The sequence below is a fragment of the Gossypium arboreum genome, chromosome 1 (genome assembly GCF_025698485.1).
Source record: "Gossypium arboreum isolate Shixiya-1 chromosome 1, ASM2569848v2, whole genome shotgun sequence".
NCBI classification, from domain to species: domain Eukaryota; kingdom Viridiplantae; phylum Streptophyta; class Magnoliopsida; order Malvales; family Malvaceae; genus Gossypium; species Gossypium arboreum.
The window spans coordinates 9,736,814-9,761,368 of NC_069070.1; the positions used below are offsets into that span (position 1 = coordinate 9,736,814).

At 34.6% G+C, this 24,555-nt stretch overlaps 4 protein-coding genes across 5 annotated transcripts; 2 read left to right on the forward strand and 2 right to left on the reverse strand.

Annotated features, from left to right (window-relative positions):
• The first annotated feature begins 976 nt into the window (after positions 1 to 976).
• Positions 977 to 4,725, forward strand: LOC108482917 (serine/threonine-protein kinase BSK5-like). The gene is made up of 10 exons (XM_017786021.2): positions 977 to 1,318; positions 1,402 to 1,613; positions 1,697 to 1,832; positions 2,430 to 2,563; positions 2,666 to 2,771; positions 2,933 to 3,018; positions 3,155 to 3,343; positions 3,653 to 3,817; positions 4,080 to 4,193; positions 4,319 to 4,725. The coding sequence occupies exons 1-10, from the start codon at positions 1,246 to 1,248 to the stop codon at positions 4,559 to 4,561; spliced, it is 1,458 nt and encodes a 485-aa protein (XP_017641510.1). The 5' UTR covers positions 977 to 1,245; the 3' UTR covers positions 4,562 to 4,725.
• On the reverse strand, positions 4,711 to 6,417 carry LOC108482921 (mitochondrial import inner membrane translocase subunit TIM10-like). The gene is made up of 6 exons (XM_017786025.2): positions 6,231 to 6,417; positions 6,095 to 6,149; positions 5,703 to 5,755; positions 5,369 to 5,407; positions 5,170 to 5,239; positions 4,711 to 4,906 (listed from the first exon to the last, which is right to left on the reverse strand). Exons 2-6 carry the CDS (start codon positions 6,134 to 6,136, stop codon positions 4,853 to 4,855), a joined length of 258 nt encoding a protein of 85 aa, XP_017641514.1. The 5' UTR covers positions 6,137 to 6,149; positions 6,231 to 6,417; the 3' UTR covers positions 4,711 to 4,852.
• A 458-nt stretch (positions 6,418 to 6,875) lies between these two features.
• Positions 6,876 to 7,917, forward strand: LOC108482920 (uncharacterized). Of its 2 annotated transcripts, none has more exons than XM_017786023.2 (4): positions 6,876 to 7,002; positions 7,131 to 7,251; positions 7,354 to 7,430; positions 7,511 to 7,917. In XM_017786023.2, exons 2-4 carry the CDS (start codon positions 7,151 to 7,153, stop codon positions 7,684 to 7,686), a joined length of 354 nt encoding a protein of 117 aa, XP_017641512.1. In that variant the 5' UTR covers positions 6,876 to 7,002; positions 7,131 to 7,150; the 3' UTR covers positions 7,687 to 7,917. The 2 variants fall into 2 exon arrangements, with proteins under 2 accessions (XP_017641512.1, XP_017641513.1); XM_017786024.2 differs by having other exon boundaries at positions 6,899 to 7,002; positions 7,125 to 7,251.
• A 1,198-nt stretch (positions 7,918 to 9,115) lies between these two features.
• LOC108482918 (tubulin beta-8 chain) lies at positions 9,116 to 11,329 on the reverse strand. Its single transcript, XM_017786022.2, has 3 exons — positions 10,808 to 11,329; positions 10,442 to 10,711; positions 9,116 to 9,991 (listed from the first exon to the last, which is right to left on the reverse strand). Exons 1-3 carry the CDS (start codon positions 11,199 to 11,201, stop codon positions 9,321 to 9,323), a joined length of 1,335 nt encoding a protein of 444 aa, XP_017641511.1. The 5' UTR covers positions 11,202 to 11,329; the 3' UTR covers positions 9,116 to 9,320.
• Between the last annotated feature and the right edge of the window lie 13,226 nt (positions 11,330 to 24,555).

A 24,555-nucleotide genomic window follows, 5' to 3' on the forward strand; every position in this document is an offset into this window, starting at 1 on the left:
GCTTATTTCATCCCCTTAATTATAAGATACAAAGTTTGATTATTGCCGATGGGAATAGAATACATTTCATTACCAACTGTTTACCTTTTTAAAGAATACCTGTAATATTAATAATTGTTACTTGCAGTGTACATCTTGATTTAAAAAAAACATATAATATATATATATATATATACACACTAAAGCTGTTTGAAAGCAACTCCACAGCATTGTGACACCATTGCTTTAGCAAGTAGATACTGGTCTTTGTCCCTCTACTATGCTGAAAATTGATTTTTGATTTTTTTTTTTTTACTTTACTCTGATATAGTTCGATTTTTTTTTTATAATGTTTTTATCACTATTTGCTATCCTTAATGTGATGACTTAAGTTCTCTTATTATCTTCCAAACACATGGGCAGTGCCATGTGGGAATCCGATGAACATTAAGTAATAATTTTTTAATACAAAACTAAAATATAAATTTTAAAAAATATCCAAATATAATTTTATTTTTATATTAATTTATAATTTCAAAAATTTTAAATTATCATATTGAAATTTTATAATTTTGAAGACCAAACCACATGCAAGTCCCCATCTTTAAATCTACTACTAACATTAAAAAATAAATTAAAAAGAAAAAAATCAAATATTAAATCTCCATTAATTCAGTTAAATATTAACTTGATTAGTATAAATATTATTGTTAATATAAGACGATGTAAGTTTAATTCTCTTATTATTTACGGGTTAAGAATAGACCATAAATAGTTCAATGCATTGTATAAAAATCAGATATAATCAAAACTTAAAACGAAATTATTAAAAAAATATGAATAAAAACACCATATAATTCAAGCATATGCATACAAGAATACTTGAATGAAAAAGAATATATGTCCTACCTCCGAAATAATCAGCAATAATTAAAGCACATAAATGACTTCCAACATGTTATACATTTCAAATTTTAGATGTAAAATAATAAAATATAAATATAAATAAATAAAATAAGGAGGAACATAAATGAACTAATGAATTGAAGCCAAAATCTTGTTGATGAAAATGGTGTGAATTGAAAAGCATAAAAAGAAAAAATTTTAAAAAAAATAATAATTTCTTATTCTCTCGCTTCTCAAACACTCCCATTGTTGGTCTTAGTAGTAGCAGCAGTATCAGTTTTCTTCTTCCATTCTTCAAATTCCATTGCCAATCTCAAAAGCTAAGAAAAGTAGAAAACTTTTTTATTCTCTGTTTAAGCAATGGGAGTTCGTTGCTCCAAACTATCGCTTTGCTGCTGCTGCCCGTCAAACATCAACGACTCCTCCACTCTCGGTTAGTTCAGTTGACTCCTTTCCATCACTTTCTCCACAATATTTTACTGTTTTAGTGATTTCCTTCCTTTCTTTTTACTTTAGAGAATGAGAAGGAATCCTTACCTGGATTCATCGAGTACAGCTTGGACCAATTAAAAGCCGCCACGTCCGGCTTCTGTACCGAAAACATTGTATCGGAGCATGGGGAGAAAGCTCCCAATGTAGTCTACCGAGGGAAGCTCGACGGCGAGGATCATTTGGTCGCCGTTAAACGCTTCAATAGATGCGCTTGGCCTGATCCTCGACAGTTCCTTGTATATATTTACTCTCTTTTTTCTCTCCATTTTTACTATAATTTATTTTGATTGTGGTTTTGTTTATTGTTCTTGATTTATAGGAAGAAGCGAAAGCAGTTGGCCAATTAAGAAGCGAGAGGCTGGCGAATTTGATTGGTTGTTGCTGTGAAGGAAATGAAAGATTGTTGGTTGCTGAGTTTATGCCTAATGAGACTCTCTCTAAGCATCTTTTTCACTGTAATTTCCACTCTTTTCTTCAACCTCCCCCCCCCCCGCGGCGGGCTTTCTATATGGGTTAATTACAGTAAACGTCCTGAGACTATTCTCAAAATTTTAAAATGTTTTAATTAGACCTTCAAAATATCTGTACCATAACCATTAGCTTGAGCGTAAATGCTATCTCAAATATGATATTGATCATTTTTTAAAATGCGTAGATCAATTTGTAAATAGAGTGCACTAATTACATGAACAGTTTGGATCTTACATTTTTTAATTGGTCATATTCAAAGCATTCATGCGATAGCTACAAATGCATTTTTTTTTTTTTACAATTTAATCATCCTTGTCACATTTGAATTGCATTTAATGACTAAATTGATGGCTAGGCTGACAGAATATCCTAATCGATACAATTGAAGACTCAATTAGAACCTTTTGAAGTTGAAGGATCAATTTAGAATCTCGGTGATAGTTTGGGGACATTTAGTTCAATTCACCATTTTTATATGTTATCCATAGTTTGATTCGATTATAATGGTGTAAGAAATGAGTAATGAAATGAATATCTTAACTAATTATTTTGTGTTTGGTTGCAACTTGCAATGGGTGTAGGGGAAAATCAGCATATGAAATGGGCAATGAGATTGAGAGTGGCTCTATTTCTAGCGCAAGCGCTAGAATATTGCAGTTGTAGGGGAAGGGCTTTATACCATGACCTTAATGCTTATAGAATCTTGTTTGATCAGGTAATATCTATCTTTATCATCCTTATTTGAACCTAAAACCTTACTGCATATATTCACTTTGAAATTTGTGGTGTTTATCTTTAGCTGTTTGTTTCTTGATAGGACGGTAATCCCAGGCTCTCGAGCTTTGGCCTTATGAAGAATAGCAGAGATGGAAAAAGTTATAGTACAAACTTGGCTTTCGCCCCTCCAGAGTACCTAAGGACCGGTAAAATATATGCTAAACAGATAAAGTTTATGGAACTCTTTTACATATAGCAATAGTCCATCCATAAGGGTATATCAATTAAGCTTAGCATGTATGTAAGGTTCTCATACCACATGGAATTAAAGTCACTTTAGCTGAGTTTAGGCGCCTTATTTTGACAGGAAGGGTTATACCAGAGAGTGTAGTTTACAGCTTCGGTACCCTATTACTTGATCTTCTTAGTGGCAAGCATATACCACCGAGCCATGTGAGTTTTCTCTTCTGAAATCTTTTCTATAGTGATTGAAGAAACTACTCGAACTGTGGATATCTAAACTGCATAGTAGGATGGCCTTAGGAGATAATTTAAATGCTTAAATGCTGGATTGTTATCATTGTCGCAGGCAGTTGACCTAATACGTGGTAAGAATTTTCTGATGCTAATGGACTCGTGTCTGGAGGGCCAATTTTCAAATGATGATGGGACTGAAATAGTCCGGTTAGCTTCTCGCTGTTTGCAGTATGAACCTCGTGAGAGGCCAAATATGAAGTCTCTTGTAACTGCTCTTACTCCGCTTCAGAAGGAAACTGAGGTATGCTCGTATTATTCCTCACTATTATACCTTCAAATAGAGACCTTGCTATGCTCTGTTAGTATAATATATAATCAGTCTCTTTCAGATTTTGCTGGCAGATAGGACCCTCCTCTGTAATTTTTGTGAATAATTTACTTAACACTAGCTTGAAGCTTTATGGTAGGCGTAAAGTGTAGCCTTTCTTTAAACTGTAGCCTTTCTTTAAAACATTGTGTGCTGAACCCAGTTTCACTATTCTGCTACACGTAAGTATGCACCTAGTTGAATTAACCATTGCTCCCTTACCTTTTCTATGTAATGTAACAGGTTCCATCACATGTTTTGATGGGCATTTCACATGAAACAACGTCCTTGAAGCATACAATGTCACTAACACCTCTGGGAGAAGCATGCTCAAGAATGGATCTTACTGCAATACACGAAATACTGGAAGAGATCGGATATAAAGATGACGAGGGAACTGCAAATGAGGTTAGCAATCCATATATTATATGTTGTTTCAAATCTGAGTCATTGGTGAATTCACAAAACAATTTTTAGTACGACACAAAATAAATATAATAATGTTCTTATTGTCTTCATTGTTGACAGTTTTATTATTCAAGCTGCTAGAAGAAGAGAATTACGTTATTTACTTTCTTTAGCATCATCAAAATCATATATAAGTGAACTTTTTACATTTATTGATAAAATTGCTTTATGCTAAGTGGCATTGTATTTTGCTACTTTGTAGCTTTCTTTCCAAATGTGGACAGATAAAATACAGGAGACTCTAAATTCGAAAAAAAGTGGCGATACTGCCTTCCGAGCAAAAGACTTTGGAATAGCCATCGAATGTTACACTCATGTAAGTCTTTTGTTTACAATTGGGCAATCTGCAGAACCATTTCATTGTCTGCAATGAAAATCCTCAGTACCTTTGGATAATTTCAACATTAGGCCTAATTGTTTTAACAATGCGCCTTGTGTTAGTTCATTGATAGCGAGACAATGGTATCGCCAACCGTGTTAGCAAGACGGTGCTTGTGCTACATGATGAATGATATGCCACAAGAAGCCCTTGGAGATGCCATGCAAGCACAGGTAATATCTCCGGAGTGGCCCGCAGCATTCTATCTCCAAGCAGCTGCTCTGTTTAGCCTTGGGATGGACAATGATGCCAACGAAACCCTAAAAGATGGTACAAACTTGGAAGCCAAAAATCATAGAAACTGAAACTGTATAAAATATCCTTATATCTTCCTGTCTTATGTCACTCTTTTGCATTTTTTTTGCCGATTTGGTTAAAGATTGGAGCAATGTAATTGAGATTATTTGCAGTTAACAAGCAAGTTTGATGTGTTATTTATCAAAAAGCAATGGTGTTTTTATGGATGAAAGCTTGGTTTATAAGAAGTTTTGATTAGCTGTTCCAAACAAAGATAAATTGCTAATGTCAATTGCAGGACTTAGCCTTGTTTTACATTTTAAACGAATTCAAGATGGGAGGATGACAATGACTGTGTTTTACATCGGAGGCCGACCACCAGCACTGAGCATCTGACCGATCATGCTATTCACCTACAAAACACAAAAGGTTGTGCGTATAAGTGCCAAATGTCAGCCACCAAACTAGGAAATAAACGCAATGATAAACGATTCTAAAGGCAAAGCATCATAAGTATCCGAACCCAGCATATTTCAAACCAAACAAGAAAGCTGAATTATAGAAACCTTTTGCCAAGCATATCCGCCATAAATACAACACAACGTAAAATTAATACAAGTCATGCTTAAAAGTTCAATAAAACATGAATAAGAAAATCTATGAAACCTAAGTTTACCTGCCAATACTTAGAAACGCAGCGATCAATGCAACTGTTTTCCCCCATGTTTAGCTCAGATTCCTTGTACCTAAAGCAGAATTGAATTGACATGGACATCGTATCTTTTTAGGGAGAAACATTAACCCTATACAAAGTCTAAATCAATTAAATAGATAGATCAAAACAACAAGAAACACAGTGCTGGGACTACTCGTACCTTTTGTCAACACACTTGTTGAAACATGTTTGTGCAAGCCTGAACGACATTCACAAAACCAAGCTGAATTCAGAAATTCAAGTATTGGTGGCATAAAAGCTTGCAAAGTAACGGAAAATACTGCCACGCTATTGATGACACAGAATCAAACCAGGCCATTGAGGTCCTCTTTCAAGTTCTCTAATAAGAAATTTTCCTTGCTCAGCAGATAATATCGAGCATACAGGGAGTTTTACACGGCGAAACGAAGATTACATGCATTTTGCATAGCAATTTTGACATTTCTTGTTTAACCCTAAACATATTCATTAAAATTTGGGCAATTCAGCCTTACCTGTTAAAAAGTTCTACCCTATATTCCATCTCTGTTTCCGCCATGCCAAAGGCCTGCAATGTGTTCAAAACATGAACTGTAAATCACCCGGATCGAAAAAAATAGAAAAACAAGAAACACAGATAAATACAATCACAATTCACAATCTTTCAACAAAAACCCAAAACGAATCTCAAAACACCATTTCCAGTCAGTTCCATAACAAACAAACACCTTGATCCATTGAGACTAGCGGTGACCCAAACATTACTTCAACACTCCAAACTCAATAAAATAAAAAGCCCAAACCGATCAATGGGAAAAGATCAAGTCTTTCTTCAATTCAAGAGTATTAATTCGAAGCAAAGCTATTTAAAACTATGAGGAAAAAAAAAAGAGAGAGCTCAGCTAACCTGCTCTTTGTCTATTCCAGCTGGCATGTTGTTGGCAGCCATTAGAGCCCTGACCCTGAGCAACCAACAAGATCCATAATTTCAAGGGAAAGCAATTAAACAATATGAGAGACAGAATAAATATATATTTACTTACAAGAATTTCCTCTGATTGGAGCAAAGTTCTGTTTTCGTTAGGGTTTAAGGATTCGCCGAAACAAGGAAATGGCAGAAGGAGGTTTCTTAGTTATTTACTAGGATTGAAATTAGGGTTTTAGGAATAGCTCTACCACTCACTTTTTACTACAATATGCCCCTCACTGTACTTCCTAAACTCCGATTAATTTTTCTTCTAATCTAAAAATTAGGAAAATAATTAAATATAATATTACAATAATTAAGAAAATATAGATTCCAACTTACTTAATTAAAATATAATAGACAAGAAAAATAGCATGAGTACAACATTTGAAAATTAAAAATTATATAAAATAAATTATTAACATATAAAAATGGTATAATTTTATGACACTTTGAACTCACAAAACTAACAAAAAAAATTAATCACAAAATTTAAAATTTAAAATAGAAAAAATTAATTTGAAATTTATTAAATTTATCAAATTCTGATAACTTATTATTATGAAAATTATAAAATTATTAAATCACTAATTTGAAGCTAATGATAAGCTATTGATATACACACTTTTTTTAAAAAAAATTTATTACAGTTTAATAATTTATATGTAATTTATTAATTTTATATGTTTATAAATAATTAAATTAATTTTAACAAATAAATTATGGTAAATTAAATTAAAAGCCGGGGCTAAATTTGTAATTTAATGTAACTCCTTTTTCTCAGTTCTTTTTTTGGAAAAAGAACGAGAGAGAGAGAAGTTGTTAAAGCTTTAGGGTTTTGCAGGCAGGTAAGTTACAGAGAATTTGCGCTTCTCTTTTTTTTTTTTGGTTTTTTATTTAAAATTATGTTTTCCCAATGATTGTTGGGTTAAATTTCATCCTTTTAATAGTTTTGTTTCTTGGTTTGGAGATTTAGAAATTGGATTAAAGGAAACAATGGAACACGGGTCTTTCACTGACAATAGTGCTGCCACTTTTTCTTTAACTGATGAGGATCATACCATAGCTAACGCTGTTAGATTCACTTTGAATCAAGAGTCAGTTCACTCATCTCTGTTTTTGGCTTTGATTAATGCTGGGTTTTCTTTGTTTTAAGTGATTGTATTGAAAGTGGAAGCTATCATTTTTATGTTGTGCAGCCCAAGGGTTACATTCTGTGGCTACAGTATTCCTCATCCTTCAGAGGCTCGAGTTAATATTAGAGTTCAAACCACTGGTAAACTCAATATAACACTCTTTTTCAAGTACTTTGGTTGGGTTCAAGTTGTTTTAGTTGTTCAATGTGAAAATTTGCAGGTGATCCAGCAAGAGAGGTATTGAAAGATGCATGTCAAAATCTGATGTTGATGTGTAGGCATGTGAGGAGCACTTTTGACAAGGCTGTTGAGGATTTTAGAGCAAGCAATGCCGTGAAGGCCATGAAAATTGATTCACAAGACAGTAGTGGTGATGATTCAGAAGAGAGTGAATGAAAATGATTTCCTATTATCTATCTTTCACATCTTAAGACTATCATGTTGTCATTAGCTCAATCTGAATTACTTCTTTTTGTAATCATATCGAAAGCTTTTTGTTCGATATCTCACTTATCATCAACTATTTTCATTGGATTTTGCAAACTAGAGTTGCCTATGCAAGCTATTCGGTTTACCTTGCTTGCACAAACCTATTTATATTTAAGGAATGAGTTAGGGAGAATACAATAGCATGTTGTTAGCATCCACTATTTCAGGCTTTGGGGCATTTTCTGTTTGGTTTCATCAAGTTCGGAGTTGTTTCTCCTGGCTTCGACAAACGTGGTATGGATCTCCAACTGCGCTTTTGAACTCTGATTATCTTCTTGGGAACGTCCTCAGCCTGCTAGCCTGCATTAAGCATCGATAAACATCAACTCAACCATTTTATAACAGGTAAATGCAGAAATCATATCTATTCCTTGAGTTATCAATTACAAATTCTGGGATTACACATTTGCACATGCTCCACAATCAAATACAACAACAATACACAATATTCTTATGCACATTTCCACGCAAACTATAATATTTCCTGTCTTCTACATTAAGATTGCCTCACGGTTGGTTTTAACACTTCTAAAACCAAAACGGAACCATACAATCAACTAACCTTATGATTGAGTTTCGGTATGCATTTGTTTTCCAGAACCTATAAAATCTTTCACTGCTTGCTAGAAACCTCTGAAGTTATTTGAATTGTGTTTAACTTCATTGGGCTCATTGCTTCGGTTGTCTCTTCCTGTACCAAATCATGTTACATTTGTTTATTCCATTGACAGAGCTCCTAACTCAACAAAAAACCAGTAGTTTTCCAACCAGGGATCAAGATTGTCAAGGGAATAAACTCTAATCAAAATGACATCAGAAAAGGCCAAAGTAAAGCATGAGACCGGACAAAGAAATCAATAGCTCATACACAACTCTACTTGCCAATTTCACTGAAATGGAAAAATATCATCTAAGCAGGAACCCCCCAATGTTTAAACCCTAAAATTCTAATTTCTAACCAATATGACACTGTCTACCAATATAAATCTTTACCCCTTTGTGATAATAGATTACAGCAAATGAGATACCATCCCTCTTTGTTAACGATTCCCCATGCGCACCCTTCAACCTTAGGAAAGTTTGCCTCGAATTTTCAAATCGCATGAAGTAAGGTCTCCACATCTTGGCAACCGTTAATAATCAAAATGATTTCTTTTAATGAACGTTATATGAACAAACTAAAATTCTAATTGGATTTCACAAGATTTTTAAAAAATTTAACTTGATGGAACACCTCGGCTCTATTAACATCATCTTTTTCATGATTAGTATTTTGGTTTTTGATCAGCTCAATATATAAATAAAAGATCAAGGCGCACGAGATATAAAGAGCAAATGAAACAAAAAAAGTTACTTAGAAACTTAAAAGGAGTAAAGTACATAAACTGCGCATGCTTTGCTAAGTATTGAGCATGAAAAGCTCAAGAAAAAAGTTCACTTAGAAACATAAATGCAATAACAGTCGCAGCATAATGACTATTTCTTTCAGCAACTGGAAGTTGAGATTAGAATTTGCCTAATTGGCATAAAGTTTTTCCTTCCTAATCCTCGTACTCCGCTTCCTCTTCCTCGTACTCATCTTCATCGGCTGTTGCATCTTGGTACTGCTGATACTCCGAGACCAGATCATTCATGTTGCTCTCTGCCTCAGTAAATTCCATCTCATCCATGCCTTCTCCTGTGTACCAATGCAAGAAAGCCTTCCTCCTAAACATAGCTGTAAACTGCTCACTTACGCGCCTAAACATCTCCTGAATGGATGTTGAATTGCCGATAAATGTGGATGCCATCTTGAGGCCTGTGGGTGGAATGTCACAAACTGTTGACTTCACATTGTTAGGAATCCACTCAACAAAGTAGGAAGAGTTCTTGTTCTGAACATTCAACATTTGCTCATCCACTTCCTTAGTGCTCATTTTGCCACGGAACATAGCCGATGCAGTCAAGTATCTGCCGTGTCGTGGATCAGCTGCACACATCATGTTCTTTGCATCCCACATTTGCTGAGTTAGCTCAGGAACTGTCAGGGCTCTGTACTGTTGGGAGCCTCTTGAAGTGAGTGGAGCAAAACCCACCATGAAGAAATGAAGCCGAGGAAATGGGATGAGATTCACAGCAAGTTTCCTTAGATCAGAGTTGAGCTGACCAGGGAATCGTAAGCAGCATGTAACCCCAGACATTGTTGCAGATATCAGGTGATTCAGATCACCAACTGTCAAAGAACAAAAAGAAAACAGCAAACTGTAAGAATTCAAAGATCCCCAAGCTAAAATAAACAGATCCTAGTTATTACTAACTCAATTTTTGCCTTTCAGGAAACTATTTTTATTCTTAGGCCAGATCATAAAGCAAAATCCTACATCCACTAGGTAGGAAATGCACTAAAAAATGAAACAAAAGAAAACAATTCACAGATCAAATGAAACAATGTAAGAACTTTGAAGATCCCCAAGCTAAATAAACAGATCCCAGTTCTTACTAACTCGAATTTAACCTTTCAGGAAATTATTGTCATTCACAACCCAGAGCAGCAACGATTGAACGGTACTAAAATTGCAAATATAATGCATGAATCTGAACCTTTGCTACTACGTTAAAACTAGACAAACAGAGTCTAATAAAAGATATTAAATGAAAATGACTAAATCTGGGGAAGACTTACAGCTGGGAGTGGTGAGCTTAAGTGTCCTGAAACAAATATCATACAAGGCCTCATTATCGAGGACCATACACTCATCAGCGTTTTCAACCAACTGATGAACTGACAAAGTAGCATTGTAAGGCTCCACGACGGTATCAGAGACCTTAGGAGATGGGAAAACAGAGAAGGTCAACATCATCCTATCTGGGTATTCTTCCCTTATCTTCGATATCAAAAGCGTTCCCATTCCAGATCCAGTTCCTCCTCCCAAAGAATGACAAACCTGAAACCCTACAAAGAACCAAAACAACAGAAAACACCATTTAAACACCAATTATTCACACAATAATTTAAAAAAGTTCAGTTTCCCTCGGATCTTTCATTTACCTTGAAGGCAATCACAGTTTTCGGCCTCTTTTCGAACAACATCTAAGACAGAGTCGATTAACTCAGCACCTTCAGTGTAATGGCCTTTAGCCCAGTTGTTACCAGCACCGGACTGACCGAAAACAAAGTTATCGGGTCGGAAGATCTGGCCGACGGGACCAGATCTGATGCTGTCCATGGTACCGGGTTCAAGATCCATGAGGACGGCACGAGGAACGAATCTACCACAACTGGCTTCATTGTAGTAGACATTGATTCTCTCGAGTTGAAGATCCAAGTCTCCTTGGTAACGACCGGTGGGATCTATGCCGTGTTCTGAGCAAACCACTTCCCAGAACTTCGCTCCGATTTGGTTGCCGCACTGGCCACCTTGAATATGAAGGATCTCACGCATTTTGATTTGTGAAGAGAAGGAGAAACTGAAATTTTTTAAAGAAAAAAAAAGTGTAGGAAATTTAGAGAAATGGGTGGATGAGAGTTGCTGCAGGGTATAAAATTGAAAAGGAAAATGAGGGAGGGCTAGGGTTTATATATTTTAAAAGATGGAAGAGATAAGATTGATTTATTTTCAAAAAATTTTAATTATTTTTTGTTTAATTTTTTCCCAGTCCCTTTACTCGTTGAACTGTTGAAATTTAGTCCATTTTTATTTTCGTAAATTTAATTATATGACATTTTAATATTTAAATATTTGGTTTAAATTTTAAATTTCAGTTTGTAAATTATATTAAAATTTAACCAAAGTGAAATAACATTATTAATTTTAATTTAATTTTTAAAATTCACAATTAAAAATTAAGTTTCTGAAATTAAAAGATTGTATTTTAAAATTTTGAAAAGTATAAGGACTTGAGGTGGAATTATACTTTTTATTAATGATGGGGGGGTTACGAGGTACGGGTAACGGGCAGAAAAAGGCAACGGCTAAAAGCGGGAGTAAAATAAGAAGGAGAAATTTTTAAAATTCAAAAAATTTAGAGAGACAGCTGGATGGCATTGTCGGGTAGCTGAAACTAAATTCAAATTACGAGTGTGGCGCCTTCTACCTCTACCTTAAAACACAACTGCCAAGTCCCAATTGCATGTTACCCTTACCCTCATCAATTATCACTAACCAACTTTTATAATTATTTTTCATACAAATTTTCTAAAATGTTTTAAAATTTCGCTAATGGACTTTAGATTATTTGAATTTTGGTGATATTTTGGTTAACCCTCATTAATCACAAAAGATTATAATTTTGTCTCTTTTACTTAAATAATAGGTAATTTAGTCCTTATATATTGGATCAAAAAGTAAATTAATTATTTCTATTGAAAATTTCACATTTTGTATTGTTAAAAGTTAGTGTGGCTAACAAAATAATCCGACAATAACCTCATGTTAATGTACAAAATTTAGTTTTTAATAGCAAAATTTGATGAAATTTTTTAACAAAATAATCATGTTGCTCTTTAATCTAATGTAGAATGATTAGTTTGCTCCCTTTTTTAGTTGAGGGGAAAAAATGTAATCCGACTCTTAATACAGGGTTTTCCATTGTACTTTTACCTCACAAATCATTGAATCTATTATTGAGAATGGATTACATATCTATGATATTTGTAAAAAGTTTATATATACTAAATATATTTATTAGGAATTAATATCATAAAAATGAAGCCTTAATAAAAGGTTTATATGAAAAATAGATACTCAAATTATATAACTTTTCTTATTTAGGTACCTAAAGATTTATTTTGTTACCACTTTAGGTAATCATCTGTTAACTCCAATTAAATGAAATTTAAACCAATCAAATCATGACATGTTTCATTTTTAATTAAATAAAAATATTTAAAGTGTTAACTCGATTTAAAAATATTGGGATTACTTAAATTATGACACGTGGCATATTAAATTAAATAAAAATATTTACAAAAGTCATGTGTCACAATTTGATTGATTTAGAAGTTTTTTAATTGGAGTTAACAATTTATACCTAAAGTGGTAACATAATAAAACTTTAGGTGTTTACTTTGACCCAAAAAAACCTTTAGGTGCCTAAATGAGAAAATTTGCATTGTTTGAGTACATATTTTTCATATAAGCCTTAGTGAAATGGTGAAGTTAAGTTAAAATATTGAAAGCCATAGGGTAAAAGTATCATGGAGGCTTTTGTATTAAGAGTTAGATTACATTTTGCCTCTCTACTAAAAGAACTGCCAATTAGTTTCTAGACATTAGTTGAAAAAGCATATGGGTCCTTTCTATTAAAAACTCCATCCACTTGTACTTTTAAAAGCTAGCGTGGTTGATGGAATAATAAAATAGTGATATGTAGTATGCCATGTGTATATCATGACATGATATGGGTGAATTGGCAAATTAGTCCCTATACATTAGTTCAAAGAAGCATATAAGTCCTTTTTGTTAAAAATTCCATCCACTTGTATCGTTAAAAACTAATGTGGCTGATAAACTAACCAAACAATGATATTAGCATGCCATGTTGACATATAAGGACGAATTTTCAACAATTGAAATGGGTAAACTTTTTAACAGAAAGACTAATTTGCTTTTTGATTTAACGTATAGGAACTAATTTGCTCATTTTTTTTAATAGTGAGGACAAAATGCAATCTGACTCTTAATACAAAGACCTTCATGATACTTTTACCAAAATTATGGTATTTTAGATTCAAATCCCATCAAATACATTTTTTAGAATTTTACATAATTTAAAATAACAAAAATACCCTTAAAATAATATTGGTTTTTTTATAAGAAAACTATACTGTTTTTTGTAACTTCATGATTGAGTTAGGCCTTTATTATGCGACACCAAATTCAATCAGGTTCTTTATAAATATTAAGTATTAGATATAATAAACCCACCGTCTCAACTATGTAACACCCCATTACCCAACTCGATCGTTAGGTCTGAGCGAAGGGATGTCACATTTGTTACCTGAGCAACTACAATAATTTACGATCAAATTCTACAATTTATTGAAGCGAATCAACAATTACACATTCAATGTGAAATGCAATCATTCCCAAGCTTTGTATAAGTTTATGGAAGCTCTAAATCAAAGTTAAAACTGATGAAAGACTAAATTGAAAAGTCTCAAAATTTCAGGGTCGACGTTGTGACATGAGGAAGTTCCTTGTTACGACATGACTCACTATCTTACTCTCGTCGCAGCGACATAAATCCTCGTCGCGCCATGACCTGGGCTCAACCTCATCCCAACGTCCTTATTTTTGACGTCACGATGTAGATCCCTCATTACGGCAACGTACATATCACATCGCAACATCACAGGCTGTTTCTGCAAAAAAAACTCACAAAACATGCAATTTTCAGTTAACACCCAACTAAGCTATTTTCATCCTTAAAATGACCAAATGAACAGTACCAAGACACTTTAACAAGTCCAAAATACATTCATTTAATATACAAACCTCAATTCCACATGACCAACACTATTATCACTCAATAACATTCATCTAGCAACACCAATTCCAACATTTTCCATCCTTTACACACACACACACACACACACACATATATACATATGCTAAGACCTTATCCAAATCATTTTTAACCAATGCATACTATTTATTAGCATCTCTAAAACATACCGATATTAACCAGTACGCTTACCTAACCCATACATCATGAACACCATGATACATCCATATGGTTCATACTATACCAAAAATTCATACCAAATTATATACACAGTACATCAAAATACCTATTCATCTTCAAATTTAACATTATGTAAGCATAAGACTCATGCCATTAAACTACAAGAAACATCACCACTTGTTGTGTCCAAGATCAATCCTAACCTGTGCATAGAAAACAAAATCGTATGCTGAATATGACTAAATGATATTTTTATATTCGAACATTAGAACATAATATAAAACATGTAATGCATGAACCAACAAACAAAAATTCAAATGCAAATTAATATGTCAATCTACAAGTCCTAATACATCACTTGATTGTACAATTTATTTTGCTTATCTTAAATCGAGCTATCATAGTTGCAACATATGTATTTTTCCATATATCACTTAAATCGATTAATTTGTGCAATATCAAATTCACATTTTCGGCCTTATATAATTTGATATCCACTATCCATCATTATTTGAATTTCATTATAATCAATTTCTCAATTCCTCATATGAAACAACTTATTGCAGCACAAAACAGATTCAATTTCACATTTAGAACAATATACAATATTTTCAAAACTATTCAATTTAGTCATTATTGCTAACAATCAATCAAATTCAATTCAAATCAACTTATTTTATCATTTCCAACTTACCTTCTGATTTTACCATGCAACATAGTTCATAAATGCAACAATTGGAAAGGTTCAGATTATAGAAATACAAACTGTAAACTCTGAGCTATTCGTCGATGACTTTATCATTTCCCTTTATTTTCGAGAAATTTGGGTTAACGTTAGCTACGAATTAACATGAACATATAGCACTATCAAAATACAACCAATTTCAGAATCAATCATCAATTTATACAAATTTTATATTTTATTCAATTTAATCCTTAAAACTGGGACTAACATAACTTTCAATTTAGAACTCATATTTTGAATTTGTTTTCACTATAGTCCAATCAGGAATTCCTATTCTAATTTTTACCACAATTTTTGAGATTTGTGCATCTTAGTCCCTATTGTACAAAACTATAAATTAACTTCACAGTTTAGTCTTTTTTCACTCTTAAGTTTAAAATCTATCTACTTAACACCTAAAACTTTAAGAATTCATCAATGGCATCTTTACAAAACTTTAACAAATTCGAAAAATAACACACGAGTTAGCTAAATTAAACTCCAAGATTTCAAAAACATAAAAATTACAAAAAAGATGACTAAATTGCACCAATCAATTGAGCTCCAAAATATGAAACCCTTATGACTGAACCCTTCTTGGTGCTTCTTTTTTAATTTCGGTTATGGTTTTAGAAGAATGAAGAGATGAGTCTCTTTCTTTCCACTTTATTTCTTTATTTTATTTTTTATTTTTGTTATAAATTATTAGAATTGAGTGACCCGAATACAATGATAAAATAAAATAAAAGCAAAATCCATATAGAACTACGATTCTTTTATTTTATTCTAGAATAAGGTTTTTAAACATTATTAAACTCCACCTATATGATATTGATTAGAATAAGGTGTTTCAATTTTACTACACTCCTATTAGAATATGGTTTTACAAGCCTATGAATAGACATATTCTACTCATTTTGTATTTATTCGTATTCAACATAGTGAATTATCTTATTCTCTGCCCGTGGTTTTTTCCTAAAAAGTTTTCTACGTAAAATCTGTGTGTTCTTTATTTTTATCTTTATTTTTCTTTACGATACATTGTCATTACCGACATTTCTATTTTTACAAATTGATTTCAGAGTTTCCGGGTTGTTCACATCAATACAGTAATGGCGTATTTGAAGTATGAAATTTAGCTGTTGGATCGTAACACCAAATTCGCATTGTGGCAGATAAAGATGCAAGGAGTTCTTGCTTAAATGGACTTAGAGGAAGCCTTGCTAGAGGTAGATAAGATGCCTTCGACATTGACGGAGGAAGAGAAGAAGCGCAATGATCGCGTGATTCGTAACAAGTAATAAATATTTATAATAAAGATCAAACCTAGACTAACTATTATCACGATGAAAAGGCAAGTGCACCTATTGAACAATAGTATAGTAATGGCAAGACCGGGATATCGTACCCAAGGGAACCAAAAGTACTAGTAATAACTATCTTTTTATTATCTAGCCTAAGAATAAAAGAGTTTGTTTTAATTAACTAATTAACTGATTTTATTAAAGCAAAGAGAAAATTTGGAAAAAGACTTGAAGAAAAGAAATTGATAAAAACGACACCCAAGGAGGAATCCACCTAGATTTCACTTGTTATCTGACTGTGAACCGAACGATTTATTCACTTGACTTGTTCCGTAGAGATCCCTAAGTTAAGTTATTATCCCTATTCAAGACTAATAACGTCTAATCCCTAGATTGAATAACCGAGACTTTTCTCTAATTAACACTCTAGGGTTGCATTAACTCGGTCTATGGATCCCCTTATTATGTTTCACCCTAATCCGGCAAAATCTTATAACCTTATTTCTAGGCGTTCGATCAACTCTGCTTAATTATGCCAAATCTACTCTTAGGCAGGGTCTATTCCTCCTCTGCATAAGCACATCAAATCATGAATTAATACCCAGAATATTAAATCAAGCATTAAGAACACATAATTAAGAACAAATCAAGTATTTATCATACAGTTCAGATAATAATAACAAGATCCATCATAGTTATCCCCCTTAGGTATCTAAGTGGTTTAGTTCATAATAAAATAAAAGTACATCTCAAAAGTATAAAAATAACAAAACATGAAGAAAACTCTAAAACCCTTGAAGGAATTCTGAGAGAGATATTCAGTCTTGGAGTAGCTCTGGCTTTTGAGATGGATCGTCTGGCTTCCTTCAAGTAACTCTTGGCGTGTGGTTCTGTATTCCAGAAAAGTTCTGGAAAGAACGACCCCTTTCTAGGTCACACTTAGGGTGTTTATATAGGCTTTGGATTGGCTTTCTTCCTCTCTAAGTACCATTTTCCGTGTAAAATACAACTCTTTGAAAAAGGGACACGCCCGTATACCACGGCCGTGTGACGTGATTATCAAGCCGTGTTCGACCCGTTGAATTGCACACGACCGTGTGGGCTTAATGGACAGGCCGTGTCAATCGTGAAAACCTTAGTCGACACCCCCGAAGGCCACAAGCGTGTGAGGTGCCCATGTGACAAGGCTTAGGCCGTGTCATCTTCTCAATTTGGTCCGTTTTTGTTTTTTTTTTAGTTCGTTTTTGGCTCCTTTCAACTCTTGGTGTTTTTCTGAGTACAAAACATGAAATAACCGGATTAAGAGCACCAAAATCTACAAATCTAGTTAATAAACATCCATAAATATGCTAAGTATTTGGGGTGTAGATATGTATAATTTAGTGTTTATCAAATACCCCCACACTTTGCTTGTCCTCAAGCAAAATTCCCATTTACTGCTAGAATTCATTCCTCTCAATCACATAATCATTACTGATAATGTTACAAGTTATTCCACAGAAAATCATACAGTGAGAATTCAACTATAGGGGCATTAAAAACCTCAAACAATCTAAATCGAATACTTTGACAACAAAATTATAGGTAATCTCCTTCCTTCAAGTAATTAACTTTAGTCCTAAATATACAAGAGATGCCATCCCCACTAAAGATTCACTCAAATCACTCAAAGTGTTTAAGGTTCAAGATTAAGCACTCGATTGTCTGACATGAAAAGTTATTACCATAGGCTTGCATGAAAATCAAATCTCCACCACTTGTAAATGATATGATATATTAATCAAAAGGTCTTTGCATGGTTGTAATGGGGTTTAGGTTATAGGTATGGATACAAGCTGAAGAGACAAAGGTTAGAATCGAGATAATTTCAATATAGTACCCCACTATCAAAAACTTAATTACTGAACCACCAACAAATATCTAGAACTATTTTATATGAGTTCATGACAACTTTAGCTTGCCGAATTACAATAATAATACTGAGTTTTTTTTTAAGAACAAATCCAGTCAATACAATATGAAAATCAGATCTCATGATTCAATAACAAAAAATGGTGAACATAGTGAGGTAACAGTATTAAAATCAATCTCGATAAAAAGGGTCAAACTAAGTAAGAGGATTTCAACAATAATGGGTTAATGGGTTCATGATGAAGGTTAATCAAAGAAAAGGGTTAATAGACTCAAAAGGAGTTCACTAAGGGTTTAATTATGTGGGAAGGCTTTTTTATGGAGTAAATGGGTTAAATCCTAAGTGCCTTTATCATCTCAGTATATCAAATCATACGTGTGATCTCGATATGTATAATCGAAGCAAGTTCTAGAATAACAGTTCAATGTTGACACACTCAAACCACAAAAGAAGTGAGCAAAAAAGAAAGCTATATGCTCAAAAGGCTCAAAAATCTCACAAAAAATTTGGGTTTTTTATGTCATTCCTGTATACTTAAGATTTCAAGATAATACCTCAATTTAGGAAAATAATCTAAAAAATTTTAGTTATCAAAATATCAACTTATCATGCTCGATTATCTAATGTCCTATAATCAAATAATCATGCATAATTCCCATGGTCTAATTCATGACATACCAACAATAATTATAGATCAATCAGAATTTATTCTATCAATATTATGAGAAAATCACTTAAGCACAAGAGCAAATCCAGGGATTTGAGAATAATGCAAAAAGTTAGGTTTCATGTTCACCCCCCACATTTAAGATGTACATTGCCCTCAATGTACAAAGATATATTATTCAAAATAAAGAAAATCATAAGAGGAAAGGAGGTGAAACTCCATGTTATATGGATGTAGAGCTGGATTCTGAGGATGGAGTGCTCGGGGAAAGTGGTAGCTGCCATTGTTCTTGGCTAGATGAAGAAATTGGGTCGTTGAACATGGCACTCATGAGGTATTGTTTCCCTTTTGTTTCCTCATTCTATAAAATATTCCTAGCAGCTTTGCTTGAAAGTCTGTAGAATCATGAAGAGCTTATTAAGAGTTGGTGTGGAAGAGAGCGTAGTGGAATTACTTGTTAGAAACATCAGAAAATGGAAAAAGTAAAATTTACTAATATAGATATGTCTTTCAAAATGAAATAATAAAATTGAAATGAAAATAAAAATCAAAAGAAAAATAAAAATAAAAGAAAACAAAAATAAAAATAAGACTAAATAAAAAATAAGAGGATTCAATGATTCTCGTCGGTGGGGCCCACAAGTGGTAGCGCTGGAGTGGCGATGTGGAAGTGTTGGCACAGCTACTGTATCATGGCCTGCATATCGTCCATCTATCAGTCCCGTCGCCGATCTCGCTCATGGATCATCTCGAACTGTGTAGTGCAATACTGATCGAAATGGGCGAGTCGGTCAGAAATGTATGCCAATGAAGCAGCCGCATGAGCTGGTCGTTCCCTAGGTGGGCGGTAGAAGGCTCCTCATGCTGTGGGGGAACATCATCATGGATGTCCTCAAGATCCTCCTCGTCAATGGCATGTGAGAGACAGTATTGAAGAGGATCGGTTCTACGTCGGTGCTCAATCATCCTCATGTGTAACATAGTCGTGATGGCCTGTAAGGACATCTGACCTATCAGAGTAAGCGTTGATGACTGGGCCGCGGTATTGAGGAGGCTGAAGTGTCTGGTAATGCGCATCACGTAGGGGCTGATGAAGATCACTCCCTTCTTATGCCGCTCGGTCTGATGGCGAATGGCAAAAGTAATGAAGTATGCTAAATCGGTCACGTGTGCATTCGCCATGCACCATAAATAATAGGCGACGTGGGTGTTGACGACGCCGGTGCTCTCTCTCCTTCCGGTCAAGGTGTGTGCCAATATGGCATGGAGATATGGTAGGGAATGGGGGAGAGCTGAGGTGTAGCACCCCAAACCCGGCCCAGACGTTAAGGCCGAATCCGACATGCCACTTTGAAGTCAAAAACCCGTGTTCCCTTTTTAGTGTTTTAAAAAAAAAAGCCGAATTTTGTCAAACTAACCAAGTGAATGGAAGCGGGCACCGGTAGGTATCCATAATGAGGAGGTGAGCCATGAAGGTCGCTAAGTACCAAGCTCTCCGATTGGATCCAATCCTGACATGTCCACATCCATTGCCACACTTGGTTATAACAAGTTGAAATTTCTTTGAGTGGTTATCTTTGGTAAATTAAATATTCGTGTCATCGTGTTATTTAAAAAATATCGTTTTGAAATCGTGCCCTAAGTCTAGCCCATTTGAATTATTATTATCCATCAATTTAAAGTTGTTTAAAATAATATAATCTCAGAAAATCAAAGAAGAAAATAAAGTTAAAATGGCCTTATTACAACCCAAAACTTAAATAGTAATTAAAAATAACTTAAGAAAACCAGTCTCTTTTTCAAACCCAAAAGTGTTCACAATGGCCACTCTGAATCCCCTCCGGCTCCAAGTCACCCACATCAAGACTCACCTGCAAGGTTAAAGAAGGGGTGAGTTTGGGAAACTCAATGTGTAAGGAAAACCCATTCAAAGCCCAAGTCACTCAAGCCCATTGGGCCTAAGCCCATTCAAGTAATAGTGGTCTGGGCGAGCCCTTTTCAGATTATAATAAACCGGGCCTTAGCCCTTATTCAGATAATGATATGGCCCATAGGCCCATTTCAAAATACATGCAACATCAAGAAACATATGCAAGCCCATTTGGGAGACTACTCAACCCACCAACCACTACACTCCACCCGTACCAGCCATACACTCCATGTGGGGAATAGCTCAACCCACCCAAATTAACACTCCACAGCTGCGTACCTTGCTTGCTCGGTTAATAGTAAATTGAGGCAAAGCCTCCAAGACGTGGACAAGCCACTTTCAGTACTTCCTCCGTCAATATCCCAGTCCATGCATCGATAATAACAACATGGCATGCAAGAAATAACAACATCAAACATGCATTTAGGTCAATTTAACCCTAGGGGTATTTCGGTAATTTATCTCCTAGGGGTAAAACTATAAAATTTCCACTTTTAAAGGTATTTCAGTAATTTATCCATTTTAGGGTTTTCATGCATATTCCTACATTTCACGTACTAACGAATCACTACCGAAGGTTCTTACGAATTGGGCTGTTGGCCCATCATTCCAATTTTGGCCCATTAAGCCCAAAAATATCGAGGGCACGTAAATCATGCACTTTGCGTCCAAACATTGCAGCTTACCAAAAACATTAATCGATTTGCCTCACGAGCATTCGCACACTCGCAAATCTACAAAATACCGATTTTGACATTTCGACTTTTCGACTTTTGCCGATCTAGACTAAGAAAGAGGGTGTTAGTTACACACATTTGCTTACGATATGTTGACGAGATCCACACACGAACCGCCTACAATTGGATTACTAACACGTTAATCTAACTATTCAAATACAAACTACATATTAACCCCTTACAATATTCGGCCAACCACACCTACAGATCATAGTGAGCTTATAAGAAATCAATAAGCAACTCATTAACAAATTTTTGTCAATGTTTACCACATAATCATAATTTCACTGCAAGCTGTCTTCCTGAGCAACAATCACTAAATTATTTATAATTGGAGCTACGAAACTCCAAATCAAGTGCCGTTAATTTTCCCTGAAAATAGACTCATATATCTTTTATTCATAAAATTTTCAGAATTTTTGGTATGGCCAATAAATACCAGCTTTTTCTCAAAGTTTCCCATGTTTCACTGTTTGACTAATCTGACCACTCTTCATTACGAATCAAATTTATCATTGTACAGAATTCAAAATATGTTCTTGTTTATTTCATTAGAAACTAGACTCAATAAGCTTTAATTACATAATTTATTCAGCTTTTAATTCATCTCTCACAATTTATGGTGATTTTCCAAAGTCACGTTACTGCTGCTGTCCCAAGCAGATTTATTACCAAATCACTCTTTCACACATACCTTGCATGCATGTTATTTAAACATGTATATCACCAATCAATCATCACATATCTATGATTTTACTTAAGTATAATCTCCATTTCATCATTTTAAAGTACAACATGTTAGCTGATTTTTCCCTTTAACATCTAAGGCACATGCATGTTCATTTGTTTGGCTCAACTTCACCTATCTTCCATTTTTCATCAAAAGAACATGAAACAACAACCATTTCCTTCATTTTAATTCATGACCAAATGCTCACAATACAACCAAAAATTAAAATATACTTCAAGAGTTAAGGTAGAATCAAGAAGAACTCATGAACCTCAAAATAGAAGCAAGGTACCAAGAACTTACCTTCAATTTTCCTCCTCCTAATGACCAAATACTCAAGAGTTTTCTCCTCTCCTTTCTCTTCTCTAACTTTCAGCTATGATGAACAAAGATGGACAAAACTTTGTTCTTTTCACCCCTTTTTCTTTTAATAAAACTTCATATTTCATCCATTTAATTCTTTAATACAAAAGACATGTAATTCTTATCATGAAACATTTACCTAACCCATTATCATGAAACATTTACCTAACCCATTATCATGGAATATTTACCTAATCCATTGTCATGGAGCATTTACCTAACCCATTATCAATTTGTATCAATTTGTACCATAAATTATGGATATCAAGTGTACATTTTGTCTACAACAACATGATGGTTGGCCACTTCATGTAAAATGGGAGGTTTATCATGCAAATCCTCCTATTTTGCACTCCTATTTATTTGGCCACTTCAATTTAGCCTATCGCATTTTCAAACATTTTCACATAGGTCCTATTTCATAATTTCACTCACAAATGACAAAATCAAAGCATGAAATTTTGTCAACATTCACAGAATTCCCGAAAATTGGGGCGTTACATGAGGCCTTCGAGCTGCTGGGGTCGTAGTTAGAAGAGAGTGGTGCCAAAGTCTTCCAGCACAATGAGGGGGAGATGTGGATATTGCGTGGTAGTACATTCATGTCCTCTTCCTCCATAAACTCATCAGTGTAAAGTCCCAAAGCAACTCTAAACTCTAGGACACTCATCGAACGAACTAGACCGCCTAATCAAAAGTGAATGGTGCCTGGGTCGTCATTGTTCGTCATCACCACCTGTAAATGAAAAGTAGAGCATAATTCTAAAGTTAGCTCTAAATAAGTGGGCTCGGTAATAGCGAAAAACTATTCCTATGAGTCTGTGGACAGGAGGGCGCGGATGGCATCAGCGAGCTGGACTTGCTCTACGATAGCCTAATCGATGCAGCTACCTATGGTGATGGATCGTACGCGTAATATCTGGAATAGCTCCTCCTGCGAAGCTTGCGGAAATTCAAGGAACAGGTGCCAAACTTCAGTTATAGCACGTACCGAGGAAGAACTCAGTCCCCTACGTCTCTTTGAAGATAGGACCGTGGCCTTCTTTCCTCTTGATGACGACATAATGTACCTGAAAATATATGAGCATTGATAGAATCCATGATACATCAGTAGTTAAGCAAGAGGCCCAAAACTAGTATATGCTTATTCGGTGTCAGAAACCCGTTTCCAAATTATCGTATTCTATATGCTTTACATAGATATTGTACTGTTTTGCTTTAGACAAGTAAAGAATTTACCTTCTTCCCCCTTTCAAAACCTTAGCCTAAAACTTCTCCTCCCCACTCCCTAATCCTTATTCCGGCTACCATTCCCACAATTCTCACTTCCCCAACCCTCAAACCACCCTAAAATCCATTCCTCTTGCATTAATCTACACTTTCCCCTCTCTATACCCTCAATTTTTCCTCCACAAGGCTATACCCCGCGTCACACGCCCGTGTTTGCCACCAACACGCCCGTGCGCCACCATACATCAGCCTTTGATTTACTTTCTAAACTTTATTTTTCCAATTTGTATTGTAATATTTTGTTTTACATACATCAACCATACATCAGCCATACATCAGTCTTAGATCGATGCTTATTGATTCTTAAGTACTGTCTCGGTATTTTGGAAACGGGTTTCTGACACCGAAATAAATTTAGAAAGCATCTCTTCAAGGTTTGGTTTCTTCTCCTGTTGATAAGGTGGCTGTTGAAAACCTTAAGGATTTTGTGGCTTTTGATTTCCTTGACCTCTC

Bases quoted from the DNA above. Each gene is read 5' to 3' on its own strand.
- LOC108482918 (XM_017786022.2), bottom strand. From the start codon at position 11,201: ATGCGTGAGATCCTTCATATTCAAGGTGGCCAGTGCGGCAACCAAATC. The intron at 10,712-10,807 runs GTAAATGAAAGA...GGTTCTTTGTAG, and splicing joins AAACTGTGATTGCCTTCAAG to GGTTTCAGGTTTGTCATTCT. The intron at 9,992-10,441 runs GTAAGTCTTCCC...GTTCTTTGACAG, and splicing joins TAAGCTCACCACTCCCAGCT to TTGGTGATCTGAATCACCTG.
- LOC108482921 (XM_017786025.2), bottom strand. From the start codon at position 6,136: ATGGCTGCCAACAACATGCCAGCTGGAATAGACAAAGAGCAG. The intron at 5,756-6,094 runs GTTAGCTGAGCT...AACACATTGCAG, and splicing joins CTGGAATAGACAAAGAGCAG to GCCTTTGGCATGGCGGAAAC. The intron at 5,240-5,368 runs GTACGAGTAGTC...ATTCTGCTTTAG, and splicing joins AACAAGTGTGTTGACAAAAG to GTACAAGGAATCTGAGCTAA.
- LOC108482920 (XM_017786023.2), top strand. From the start codon at position 7,151: ATGGAACACGGGTCTTTCACTGACAATAGTGCTGCCACTTTTTCTTTA. The intron at 7,252-7,353 runs GTCAGTTCACTC...TATGTTGTGCAG, and splicing joins AGATTCACTTTGAATCAAGA to CCCAAGGGTTACATTCTGTG. The intron at 7,431-7,510 runs GTAAACTCAATA...GAAAATTTGCAG, and splicing joins TATTAGAGTTCAAACCACTG to GTGATCCAGCAAGAGAGGTA.
- LOC108482917 (XM_017786021.2), top strand. From the start codon at position 1,246: ATGGGAGTTCGTTGCTCCAAACTATCGCTTTGCTGCTGCTGCCCGTCA. The intron at 1,614-1,696 runs GTATATATTTAC...CTTGATTTATAG, and splicing joins CTGATCCTCGACAGTTCCTT to GAAGAAGCGAAAGCAGTTGG. The intron at 2,564-2,665 runs GTAATATCTATC...GTTTCTTGATAG, and splicing joins ATAGAATCTTGTTTGATCAG to GACGGTAATCCCAGGCTCTC.